We start from the raw sequence: 13361 nt of genomic DNA on the forward strand, positions 1-13361 counted from the left end.
CACTGTGCTGAGGGTCAATACTGTGGGAGGGGCTGTATCTGCTGCAGAAGCTGCTGTGGCCTCATGGCATCCGTGGCATCCATCCCATTTGATTCTTCTCTTCAGCATGGGATTGGCTCCCTGCTTTTGGCACATGCTTCTGGATGGGTAAAGAATACAGAAGGCATTAATAAAGCCCACCATAGGAAATAGGAGAGCTCTCAGAGGCCTTCCTGTTTTTTAAACAAAAAAAAATATTGCTTGATTTGAAAGGGGACAAAGTTATTTTTGTTCAATTGCCATTACATGAGTGGAATTCCTCTATTCCTTTGGGTAGATTAAAAAAAAAAAAAAAGTGTCACTCATTTTTCTACTTTGTGTGCTGTGGTATTTTTTGGCTGGTAGGAGATAGGAACAACCTGAGCAAGGACAGGACTGCTTTGGGAGTGCATGGCTGTGTTCTGCTTTTGCTGTCTGCCTGTCAGGTAGGCAGGAGGTGTCAGGTGAGTGCCAGGCCTGCCACTGCTCTCAGCTGTGCCCTGTGCCAGAGACTGAAAGTCTTGATGGTGTCATCCTGCTCTCTTTTCTTGCCCAACATGAGGAGCAGTGTGTTGCAGTGGAACCCTGGTCAGTGTGTACCTGTCAGTGGAGAAGATTTTGGTATCCATGCAGTGCTCCCTGCTGCTTCCCTTTCTCTGTGTTTCCCTTGGGTTCCCTGGGACAGCAGCAGGGTGAGGATGAGCCCATGCCCTCGGCTCAGCTGACCTCAAGAGATCTCAGTGCTGTGGAGCTGAGGCCCTGCTTTTCATTCCCCCTCTCAGGTGTGTGCACACAGGAGCCTTCCTCCCCTCTTCCCTTTCCTAGAGCTCTGGCTCCTGTCCAGCCTGACTCTACTCATTTAACTTGTTTCAGGTTAGCAGGTGGAATTCACTCAGGGGGATCCAGTGAGCTCCAGGGCTGGCACAGAGTGAGGGAGGTGATTTCTGCAGAGCTTGTGCAGCTGTGAGGGTGAGGGAAGCAGAAGCTGTTATCCCCGTTTCACAGTGAGTTGTCCCTTAGCTCCATCATGACTTGTAACGTCACCAGGACTTGCTGCAGTGCCTGGGTTTGTGCTGGATCTCACCAGGGTGCAGCCAGGGGCTGGGGAGATGGTGTGAGCTCACACCAAATGGAACTCATCTTGCCTTTTGGTGTTTTTTCTGGAAAAGAAGCAGTTTGCATCTCCTCTATCCTGACCCCAAAGAAGCTGTCCTTGTTCTGCTGCCTGTGGCTGTTGGCTCGTGTCCCTGTACTCTCCTCCCGAGTGGCTCAGCCTTGCTGTGAGTGCAGGGCACCCTGGGGTGCAGCTCTGGGGTTGCTCAGTGGGGTGCACACCCCTTCCAAACCTGCTGGGAAAGCACAGGAGCACGTGGTGACCCAGAACCTTCAGTCTGCACATGTTGACTGGCAGGATCTGTAGCAGGCACTGCTGCTGGTGTGGGGGAAGGCTTTGACCTGCTGCTCAGGACAAGTATTTCTTTGTCCAGCATCAAATTTCTTTACCCAGATATTCTGCATGAAGTTGCTTTGCAAACCATGAGTTAGGGATGATGTCTGTGGCTTCCCCTCCTGTCCACTGTCACCTCGGCCAAGTTACCTGCTTCAGAAGCTGTAACACCTCTCTGCTCCACCTTGAACAAACATGGACTAGCAGGAGAGATCTTCTCATCTGTAAGAAGTGTTCCTAGGTGAATTAGACATCTCATTTTCTTCCTGCATCCTCTTTATCATAATGCACATTGTCATTATTATTGTGGTTCTTTAATTCTCCCTTGATGGGATGTGGATAACTGCAGGAAAAAAACAAAACAAAACAACCCAAAAAACCCCCCAAAAACCCAAAAAAAACCAAAACAAACAAACCAGATGGCAAAGCAGGACAGCTGCTGCTGAACAAAATCTGTTTAACTTTTCACTTTTGTTTTAGTCAGTCTTGGCCATCCTGCTGGGAGTCAGGACAGAGAGATGAGGCCTCTGCCTTGTGCCTGCAGAAAACGTGCCGAGCTTTGTGCAGGGCTCATGGAAAATGAGGCAGGAAAATGTGTCAGGGGATGGAGTGGGAGGGGAGCTGTGCTGCCTGCACACCCTGAATGGGCAGCTGTGTCTTCAGGGAGCCACGCTGCACATGGGGCTGCTCTGCTGGAAGGCATTGGGAGCCACAGGAGCTTTTGTTGGCAGAAGTAGGGAAGTGGGATTAAGATGCATTTATACTCAGTTGGACTGGGTATAAAATCAGGGGTTTGGCACAGTAAGTTAAAAGAATATGTCATGCTAGGCCTGAATGGAGGGATTGGTTAAGCTGAGAATTCAGAGCTGTTGCCTAATGATTAAAATGGCAATGTTAAAACAGTAAATGTTTCATCCTACATCAGCAGGAGTTTTCAGAGTCTGTTTCCAGTAAAACAGGGAGAAGTTTTCATAGCTTAGGTGTTTTCCATGAAACAGCATGGTTTGAATGCTAAAGGAAGGTAATGCATTTCAGCAAACATCCCTGCACCCCAGTGCTTTGAAGGTGTCATCATCCTGAGCCAAGGTAGCCCTCAGTTCTCCAGACACACCTTGAAGAGGATTGGTATCAAATAACTGGATAATCCAGGCTGGAGAAAGGGGGCTTGTGTGCTTCAGCAGGCAAAACAAGCTGTGTTTTCACTGTCTCTTCACGTAGTGAGAAACAAGCTGGGAATGAGTGCTTCTAGGCTGCTGTTTCCCCTTCCCTGAACCTGTTGCTGCTCCCAGTTATCCTTAACTTTTTAGGCCTGGGAAAGAAAACAGCCTTAAAGAATCCTTGCAGGAAATTTAACACATTTCTCAAGAGCTTTACAAATGGCCCCAGAAAATAAGAAATGCAGGATCTTGTCCCTCCAAGACTTGGGGCTGAGCTTTCCTCTGGCCATCCCAAAGTGCCCAGCTGGGCTGATGTGCAGTGCTGTGTTTTTGGAAGCCGGTGCAGCGTCTCTGCTTGTGGCAGTGGGCACAGAGCAGGGCATTGTACCAGTGCCTTGCATGACAACACCCTGGCACTGCTCTGGGAATGGCCCTGGGCTGCTCCTTGCCAGCAGGAACAAGCCAGATGTGGCTGCTGCAGCAGACAGGACCCCCTCAGAGCAGGCTGGAAAGAGGCAGCATGGGCAGACAGGAAGCATGAAAGGAACATGGATGAAATTTAGATTGAATTGGTAGTTAAAAAACAGAAAATGTCACTTTATGTTTCCATCGCAGTCCTGCAGTTACAGCCAAAAGAAGGCTGGCTCTGGATTCCTTCTGTGCCAGAGCACGACTGAGGAAAGCAGTCCTGGGATGAAGTCTGTCCTTGCCTGGGAAGCTGCTCCCAGCTTGTTTGGCTTCAGCAAGGAGCCCAGCTCTAATGAAGTGCCCTGAGAGCAGGCACAGAGAGAGCCCTGCACCTCTGGGAAGGAGCAGCATTTCCAGCCAGCACAGCACAGATGGTGCAGGGACGCCTCTGCTCCTGCAGCCCTGTGTGAGCTCCACGGGAGCTTGGGAGGAGCAGATGGAGAATGGATGGAAATGCAGTGCTGGTGTCCAGAAGCACAAGCAGCTGAATGTGTTAGCAAAGCCTCTGCTAGAGCTGATGTGTGAAAACACTTCTGCCTTTGGTAAGAAATGGGTCTAAACCTGGAGGAAGTGGGAATGGTGTGAGGCACTTGCAGTAGTAGCAAAAAGCTCATCACATGGGCAGGGGCCAGTGCAGGATGCTGCAGCACTTGGGCTTTTCCTAGGACTGGCTTTTAAGAGGTACCAAATTCCTGCTGAAGTTTGGCTAGTACAGAAAAATGTCAGTGATCATCAGTCTCTGGTCTAGGGATGATTGTTCAGGTTTATTCAGGATAGAGGAAGAGTTTGCCCTAGTTCTCAGGGTCTCCAGCTCTCCGGCCCAGAGATGGCACAAAGGTGTTTGTGGCAGGGGGTGTTTGCACAAGGTTGTGGTGTAAAGCTCTAACACCACTGCTGCCACAGCTTCTTGTTCCACTGGGCCACAGCTGCCGGCTCAGGGTGGCTTTCTGGGTACTTCCACGAGGGTGTGGAGGTGATGGTGCACATGCAGGATTAGAGAGGGCTGGGTGACACTCTCCATGCACATGGAGCTGCAACAAAAGAAATTGGCTATTTTTAAATTCATGGAACCACCAGAGTGCTCAGGGCAGGCTTGTCTTGGTAAGGCACTACCCACTGCCTGTGTAGATCTGGTAGAGCCTGTCTTCCTGTCTCCTTGGATTCTTCCAGGTTTATTTTGTGCTCTGAAACGTGCAGACCTCTTTCATTTGCTAATCAGACGTCGCTGCGTGCCAACAGGTTGGAAATTTAAGTAAAATAAATGAACCATCTTTCCATCCAGGCCTGCATCTGGGAGGAAGGATTTCAGCAATGTGATCACTGCAGCAAACCTCACTCTTCCAGGCTGGCTTCAGATGTTAGCAAAGCACTGTGTCTTTGCTGTCTTTTGCCAACCTTCCTCTTCTGTAGATTTTCTGTTAAACATGTAAAATGAATTATGGCTTTTCCAAAAAATGATGTTTGAAGGCGATCCCAGATAGTGTGTGTTAAGGTTAAAATCCACTGAGCCCCCAGAAGCAGTAATCCCTGAAAAGACAGGGTGTGGGTCTGTCTGCAAACAGAAGAGGTTTCTTCTGTGATTTGATAGCCGAGGAGGAACTGAGAATTACCAGATTTATGGAAAAAGGAAAATTATGTGGGCTGATGAACTTGGGTTTGGGGCTTTTATTGCCATTTGGCCCGTTACCCTGATGATTAATGCAGCAGAGTGAGCGTCCTTCTGAGCCTGAGCTCACGCTGCATGTGTTTGTCTCACCAAAACAGTGGTGGTTGCTATGAAATCCCCAAACAGCCCTGTCAGTGACTGTGCTCTGAGCCCTTTGCTACGAGAGTTGCCTGCAGTGATATGAAAAAGCTTTTGATGCAGAAACCAAGACACAATGATGCATTTTGAAGGCTCCTCCCAGACTTTTGCACACAGACCCTACAACACTGGCCCCTCGCTCTGCCTGTGGCGTGGGTCTCCAGCAGGTGTTGGGCAGTATTTAATACATCTCATTGCTTTTGAGTCTCTTGCCTGTCTGAAAACCCAGGTGTGTTTATTAGCTTGGCCCTATATAGCAGAGGGAGGTGAAATGAGGGCTGGTGACTGCATTGAGAGGGAACTCCTTGGCAGCTCAGGCTGCTGTCCCCTGCCAGGGCTTGTGCTGCTTCTGCATTTCCCAGCCCTGTCAGGCTCCAGAGCCTCTCCCATGGCCAGTCAGCACTTTCCCATCTGACAGCAAAGGGCTCCTGTTCCTGACCACCTCCCCTGGTTGTTTCAGCTCTGCCCCATGACCCTGCCCTCCCTCTGGCTCTCTAGAGGAGCTTGCACTTCAGCCTGACCATCTGGGATTAACCCTTTGGTGATTGATTTTAGTGACCCTTGTGCAGAAACCAGCAAACTGAGGCAGGGGCAGGGCAGGTTCTTTGAGGCTGTGCTGGTCAGCGTTGCATAAAGATGTGGATCATGAAAGGCTCCATTGCAGCCTGAGCATCCACAGAGGCTCTGGGTGTGATGAAGGTTTGTGCCCGGTCACCTTTTTGTGATTAGAAAAGAGAGAAACTCTTGTGTGGGGCAAGGAGCATTTCTCCATGTGACTCCTGACTCCCCAGGTGCACCCTTTGTGTGTTGTTTTCCTCCTGCATCCCATTTCCCAGATGTTGAAGCCCTGGTTTCTCCCCCTGCAGACCCAGCTGATCCAGATGGTGATCTGGATGCTCCAGCACCGGCTCCTGATCCAGCTCCACACCTACGTGTGCCTGATGGTGCCCCCGAACGAGGAGGAGTTCCGGGCCCAGGATGAGGACATGCCCTTCACTGCCAGGGTTGGGGGGCGAAGTTTGAGCACCCCCAACGCTCTCAGCTTTGGCTCTCCAAGTATGAGCACTCTTTTCTCTGCTGTTCAGGCTCCACCTCACTTCCAGCGCTCCCCTTAGTGCTGCCAAGGGCCATCAGGCCTTGGTAATGAGACATCTCCTCTTGCTGCAGTCCTTGCTAATTAGGTCCAGCCTTTCCTAAATCTAGAGCTGGGCTCTAGATTTAGGAAAGTCCTAGGGATTATTAGACTTTTTTTTACAAAGAAGTAATGCTTTGTAATTTGCCGAATTCTCATTTGGTCATGTAAAAGATTTTTATGAGAGGTACTTTTTTTTTTTCTTTTAGAGTAACCTCATCCTCCTTTGTTGCACTCAGAAGTAACCCCTTGTGTTCTTCTGGAGGATTTTGGTTTTCAGGACAGAAAGAAAATGTGAGAATTTTTTCAGACAGCATTGGTTTCTGTGGGATATAGAGCCATTAGAGCTACCTGAGGAGACACAGAGCTGGCTTTGTTCTCACAAATGATTGATTTCTGTTTGTGTCCCCTGATTCCTTTAATCTCCCCAGTGCCATTCCTCAGGGTGATTCCAGGAAAGCATTCTTTCAAGAGATATGATGCTGAAATCACCAAACTTTCCTGCCTGTGCTGTTCTGAGCAGCCTTCTCAGAACACCACTGGGCTTGGATATGGGGAGAGATTCTCTGTACAACTTTGAGCTTTACAGGAGTCATTTATTAGGGCAGAAGTCTTGGCATGTGAGTCAGATGAGCCTGTGATCTGCTTTTTCTGGCTCCCTCACAAGAGGATATTGCTTCTCGGCCTCTCTGCCTGCTCCCACCTTCTGTGCTGTTAGGCTTTTCATGTTACCACTTCATGGTATTCCAGCACAGCTGTCTGGGAATTCTCTTTTCAAACGTTTTTTATGGACTGTTTATGGTCTCCAGAAGTACGATTTTCCACACAAATTGATGACTCTGTTGAAACATTTGAATTTCCCGTTGAGAAAATCACTGTGTTGTCATATGACTAATTGCAGATTCATGGAGCACTTGGAGAGCCACTTTCTCTGCTCTCCAGAGAAGAGGGATTAGTTGGAAAGGCCGCACAGAAACAGCCTGAATTGATAAACTTTGCATCCTTATGCTGAGCAATATAAAAATTCAGCGTGTGTGTGTGTGTCTCTCTCTTGCCCCGATAGCCAGTAGTGATGACATGACTCTGACAAGCCCTAGCATGGATAATTCCAGTGCTGAGCTGATACCTGGTGGGGACTCACCCCTAAATAAGAGGATGACAGAGAATCTCCTGGCAAGCCTGTTGGAACACGAGCGGGAAGCCATCCTGAATGTCCCAGCTGCCCAGAATCCAGAGGATCTCCGCATGTTTGCAAGGTGAGCAGTGCAGGATGTTTCCTAGCCTCCCTGCTTTGTGGAAGGATTGGTGTGGAGTCTCAGCAAATCCTATTAGCCTGGGGATTTGGAGGAGAAATTCTTTTGGGTTTGCTCCTGTATTTTGTCTGTAATACAAATTAATATTTGTGGCACAAGAACACTTGCTAACAAAGAGTCCTGGGTGTGTGGAGGAGCTTCAGGGAGTATGGTTGGACTTCTGTGTTTGCCTGCTCGTCTTCCTTGTCCACACCTGGCAGACTCAAAACTGCACAGCCTAAAAAACAGTTGTAAGCAGGCGAGGCAGAGACCCAGTGATGCTGAAGCTGACATTTTGTGTCCACTGGAGTTTCCAAGCCAGCTCTCCTTAATTTTACCTTTTGTACAGTCCATGGAACCATGAGACACAGAGCCAGCCTGAATACTTTTACAGAGGGTCCCAAGGTGTGTTTGGCAGTGATGAGAGCTCACTGCTTAGGTTAGTTAAGCTAAAGCCATTAGGATGTGTGATCAGTAGCACACATTTTGTTGTTAGGAATTTGCACTCAACAAAACCAGGCACTAGGTGGTTCTGCACGTGGTAAAAGCAGAATGACTTCCTAAACGGCCATCTGGGAAGAAGGGAGGGGGAGAATACTTTTTTCTCCAAAGGATTTCAAAACTCAGTGGCATCACTGGAATGCGACTTTCACTGGTTTTCATACTTGTGGAGCAGAAAACCACCTGAGGTAAGGACTGCAGCTGTTCCATATTCTGGATTCAGTTGGTTATCCCCTGAAAGCCTGCTTCTTGCCCTAGGATGGATACAGTCAGGTAGCCCAGGGAGATTGCAGCAGCAGGAAGATGCTTTCCTTGTCTGTGACAGAGTACAGCTCAGGGACTTTGACAGAGCTCCCAAAACTTGTGGGGAGTTACTGCTCTCTGAATTATTTGTCTCCTTCATCTTCTGCAACTCTTCAGAGAATATGCTCTGACTGGGAGGCAACATTGGCCGCTTGAGAACTCTGAAGTGTTTTTTTCTTTATTACCAGCTAAGTCATTACAAAACCACTGAGGAAGGAAAGTAACAACAAAACCATATTTAATATCTTAAGACAGAATTTGTGGGGGTCTCCTTGGACCGGTTCACTGGCAATGTAGATTCTTAGTTATCCTAGCGAGAGGAAAGGATGTTGTGATTGCTCCCCTCTCACACTCTCAGCTGGGTAAAAGAGCCACTTGGAAGTTTTGGAATTGCAGATGCAAGAAATGACTCTGATTTCTTTGTGAAACCATCTGAGTGATGTTTATTGTGCAGTTTGCTCCTGCGCCAGGTTCTCTTGCAGATCCCCAGGCCTTACCAGGTCAGAATTTCCAGTCTATTACAGATTGAATTGACAAGTGCAGAGTGCTCTGAGGCAACAGTGAGGAACAAACAGATTAAACAATAAATAAACAATAAACAGATGGGTCCTGTGGGCAGATGCTGCAGTGCGCACGTAGGAATGTTCATGCCAGACCCTCTTGGTTACTGCTGGTTTTATGAGACACTACATCTTGTAGGTTGTGGTGTATTTTCTCTCTTTTTGTGTCGTAACCATCAGAGATGAGTAAGTAAATCTGTTGCTCTCAATGAAAAAAACCGTGGTGAAGCTGCCTGAAGGAGCTGATCTCCCTCATGACCCTCATGCAGGTACTGCTCCAGCCCTGGCCAACAGCTCTGCTCTCACAGCTGCCTCCAGAGCCAAGTGCTCTGAATGCACAACTGGTGCTCTAAATATCGCGTGGTATTTGCCCTTCCCAGGATGCTGTGTGCACACAGAGGGATGGGCTATTTCCAGCACAGCAATGAAGCTCAGCCTGACACATTTTCCTGTGCTGGTGCCTCTGAGTGCCTGTCCCTTGTTACACAAACAGCAGAGTGCTGGTGCCTGTCCAGGGCTGTGCACAGCCCGTGTTTGAAGGCAGAAGCCTCAGGGGGAATAAGGAATTACTAAAGCTTGGCTTCAGTATTGGCTGCACTAACCCTCACAAGACCCAATGGGAATTCAAATTCAGGCTCTTTCCTAAGGTGCAGCTAAAGGAGGGTTGGCATATCCTTCCAGGAGGAAGCTTGGGAAGGAGACAAGTTTGTTTTGAGCCAGATCCTCAGGAGTAATCCTCCTAAGCCTTCCTCACTTCACACTAAGCAATGCTTTTGAAGCCTGAAGAAGCTGGAGGCTTCACTCATGGCTTCTCTCCCAAGCCATGGGTGTGGAGTTGCTTTCAGGGCTTATTTGTCTTGCTCTGAGATTGGGAGGTGAGATCCTTCCCTCCACTGAGGAATGCTCTTGGCAGCACTGAGCTCTGGACAGTTCTGCTTTGGTTTCAAGCAGTGCTGTGGCAGGGACATGTCCTTGGCCAGAAATAAGCTAATTCTATTTGAATTGCTAGTCTGAGAGAATTCTTTTCTTTTCAGTGTGTAGGAACACTCCAGTGCTGTTGGGGGGGGCAGCTTTTGCAACTTGAGGAGAGGAAAACAGTGATGAGCAATGGCAAGAAATGCTCTTCCATCACTGCATCTGGATGTGCACATCTGTCAGCAGGCACACCTGTGCAGCTTCAGAGGCACTCAGACACAGTGTCACTGCCCCAAGAAGTGCCATCTCGTGTTGACTGTCTCCCATAAATGTTGATTGCCCAAAAAGGTGAAGGCAGTGCCCACCATCTCTGGAGCTGAGAACCCCAAGGACAGCCTTGTAGATTCTAGTTGGGCTTTTGGGAAAACCTCCTCCCCGTGAGGGTGGTGCAGCCCAGGACAGATTTCCTGAGCATGTGGAGGGATCTCCATCTCTGAAAGGTTTGAAAAACTCAACAGCATTAGCAACAGTCCTGCTGGAGCAAGATGCTTGGCTAGAGTTTGGGGGTGTCTTCCAGCTGGCTTTTTTGTGATATTCTTTAATATCCTCTCTAGCTTTTACTGGAGTGGAAAGTATTTAGTTTTGACCAGTTACAAATCCAGACTCTTTCTGAATATAAGATAGATTTATTTATTGGCAAACTGCTCAGTCTGTGCTGCTGTGAAGGCCAGGTCGTACCATTTGCACGGAAGAGAGCTGAGCCAGGGTGTGAGCCCACAGGCGTAAGAGGCTGGCACAGGGGAGGGAGTCCCCAAAATCACTTTGTGAACTGTGATATGAGTTGTGAAATACAAATATTTCTGTTCATACCTGCGGGAACAGTCTGGCTTTGACCCAAGAACTGACACTGTCCCAGTGAGTGACCACTTCTCAGTGCACACATTGGCCCAGGGGAGGTGGCCAGCGAGCTTCATGTCAATACCCAGTGGGAGACAGTGCCAGAGGCAGATGCGCAGCCCAGATACGGGAAAGGCTGGAGCTGTCTCTGTTGTTTGTGCTGCAGGTCCAGAGAGGCAGCAGTTATGTTCTCCGTACTGGTGCCAGCTTGAGAGCTGGCAGAGGAGCAGCAGGAGGGAGTTGGCAGCGAGCTGGGGCTGCCCAGCCTCAGGCTGCCAGTGAGGGTCCTACTCTGAGCCCACAGAGCTCGTGGGGGAGAGGAGGGACGTGGCCAGTTGGGAAGCAGAAACACACGTGTGGCACTGGGCTGGAGGTGAAAACTCTGCAGTGGGGCGTGTGATGGAGGGACACTTGCTGCACAGTGACTCCTTTCCAGTCACCTGTGAGGGTGGTGGGTGACTGGAGTGCCCAGCCCGAGCAGCAGGAGGCAGCCAGGCAAATGTTGGTCCTGCAGGGAAAGCAGGAATCATTCCATCCTCCACAACAGGCCGGAGTGCTCCAGTGGATATGGGGTATATTTTGAGGGCTGTTCCTGCATGGGAGCTGTATGAATGGATTGGAGAACAGATCATGTCATCTCCACTCATTTTTACAGTCAGTTGGCATGAGGCTGCAGATGGGTAATGGAACATGAGCAGAGTGTGATGTGGAACACGTGTGGAGGCACAGCTGGCTGTGGAGCTGGAAGGGACTCTGGCCTTTGGGGTGGGGAGTATTTGAGTCACACGTGCAGCGTGGCTGTGACACTTGGGAGGGTGTCAACACAAGAGACTGAGCAGCAAACTGAGGCTTCATGTGAGGGACTGGCTTGGTGTTATGGCTCAGAGAGAACTCTGAGGAGGGGCCCTCAGCACTGGGGACTTCTCTTTGTTGTGGACCCTGCTGTGACTGACTGCGGGGCCAAGGTTTTCTGATGGCTGTAGCAAGTTGGTGGCCAGCAAAGGGCTATCTGTGCTGTCTTTGTTTAAAGAGAATAGGCAATTTAAGAAGCCAGCATGGTTTGAGCTTGGGCTTCATGGGATTTGTAACTCCCATAGCTTCTCTGTGGTGCCTTCCACCAAAATTTCCATTTCCCTGTTGTGACTGCTCCACCCAACTCAAACTGCCCAAACTCTGACTGCAGGCCCTGTAGTAACAAAGCCCCTTGGACTGCTATGAGGGAAAACTACTCTTAATTCTAAAAGGCAGTGCAGGTACCCAGGCCCCTGATGCAGAGCTGAGACAAAGGGTAGTTGCAGGCTTAGCTAAGAGAGCACAGAATAAATCTGTCATGTCCTGACTTCTCAAGGCTTGTTGGCACTTGTGTCTGTTTACTTTCTGAAATTATAACTAAGTTGAAAATTGAGTCTTGGGAAGTGCCCCAGACTGGGAAACCTCTTGATCCAAGGAGGACCTTGGCAAAGCCCCAGAGTGGGCGAGTCCCATCATTTTCCGGGGTATTTCTGTGCTAGGCATGATTTAATTCCCTTTTCATGCAAATGAGGGACATAACCCAAACAACCTTCTGATTTGCATCCCATGGGAGAGGAGACCTTGGGGGTGGCAGTATGAGTTTGAGCCGCTTTTGGCCGACATGCTCCCCTGCTCTGCTGCCTGCAGGCTGCTGCACTACTTCCGAGGCCGGCACCACTTGGAGGAGATCATGTACAACGAGAACATGCGGCGCTCCCAGCTGCTGATGCTGTTCGACAAGTTCCGCAGCGTGCTGGTGGTCACCAGCCACGAGGACCCCGTCATCTCCGTGTTCCAGTCGCTCCTCAAATGACTCTGCTGGCGCAGAGGAGGGAGGAGCCTGCCACGCTCTCTGCCGAGTCTAAAGGATGCCTAAAAACTGAATGAAGGAGGTGGTTGCGGTTCCTTCTTGCCACGTGACGCTCAGCAGGTTGTCCCTGTCCGTGCCTCGATGTCCCAGCTGCTCCCCGAGGCTCCAGGGCCTGCTGCAGGCCAGCACGTGCTTGCTCAGCCTGGGTTCCTGCCCTGCCACGCTCACAGCCCTTCCCTGGCCCTGCTGCTCCCCAGGGATCGTCAGAGTGCAACAAGAGGGTTCTGCTGTGGCACTGCTGGCAGAACGTCACCTTTGGGTGACACTGGTGCCCTGGGAGTGCTTCCTGTGCTCTCCCATGACTGCTGGGACACTCAGCCATGAGAGCTGTCCCCTGGCTCCTAGGGAAATCACCCTGGGCACCCAGGAATTCTGTTTGATCTCGCAGCAGCGAGGACAGAGGTGGGAAGGCAAAGTATCACAAGTAAACATGAAATTGTGAATGAATAACAGTCACTGTGTCACAGCTCATTCCTTCCTCATCCCAATATCCTTATTCTCGAGTGTCTGTTGGAGCAGGGCTGTCACCAAGCAGCCTCTGTGTTCTGGGCTTCCATGTTTCCCACTTTGCGCCTGGGGGTGGGAGCTTGGTTCTTGAGCAGGACTGAAAGGTGCTGGCCAAGCTGCAAGTTCAGGGACACGTTCCACCCTTGGGCTGGTGCTGAGGGCACTTGGGCTTGTCCACCAGGGCTCGTTTTGTTCCTCCAGTCCCCCTCCCACAAGTGTGGCTGGAGAGAACCAGACATGGATCCTGGCCTGGGTTAAAGCCATCCAGCAGGAAAATGAGATACAGGGCTATGTTTGCTGCTCTGGTTTGGGACTGCTCCTCCAGCCGTGCCAGGGCCAGAACAAGAGGTGACAGCCCTGGGACATGCCAGGGCCTGGGGACAGCAGGAGCTTGTGCCAGCGCAGCCCTGCCTGAGGCCACTGTCCCCCACAGCTGCTCGCTGCTCTGTGCTGCACACACAGGGGAAGGGAGGGGGAA

The 13361-nt window shown here is 50.1% G+C and overlaps 1 protein-coding gene across 5 annotated transcripts in view; it reads left to right on the forward strand.

Annotated features, from left to right (window-relative positions):
* Positions 1 to 13159, forward strand: part of NPRL3 (NPR3 like, GATOR1 complex subunit) — a 42158-nt gene extending 28999 nt beyond the window's left edge. For 3 of the 5 annotated variants that reach the window (XM_040078854.2, XM_040078851.2, XM_058422558.1), the window contains 3 exons: positions 5761 to 5950; positions 7090 to 7282; positions 12154 to 13158. In XM_040078854.2, the coding sequence (XP_039934788.1) occupies positions 5761 to 5950; positions 7090 to 7282; positions 12154 to 12319 (549 nt within the window). In that variant the 3' untranslated portion in view covers positions 12320 to 13158. Of the gene's footprint in view, positions 1 to 5760; positions 5951 to 7089; positions 7283 to 12153 lie in introns of all 5 variants that reach the window. The other 2 variants (XM_040078849.2, XM_040078850.2) reach the window with 2 other exon arrangements.
* Positions 13160 to 13361: the final 202 nt, after the last annotated feature.

This window comes from Hirundo rustica, chromosome 15 (assembly GCF_015227805.2).
Source record: "Hirundo rustica isolate bHirRus1 chromosome 15, bHirRus1.pri.v3, whole genome shotgun sequence".
Lineage (NCBI taxonomy): Eukaryota > Metazoa > Chordata > Aves > Passeriformes > Hirundinidae > Hirundo > Hirundo rustica.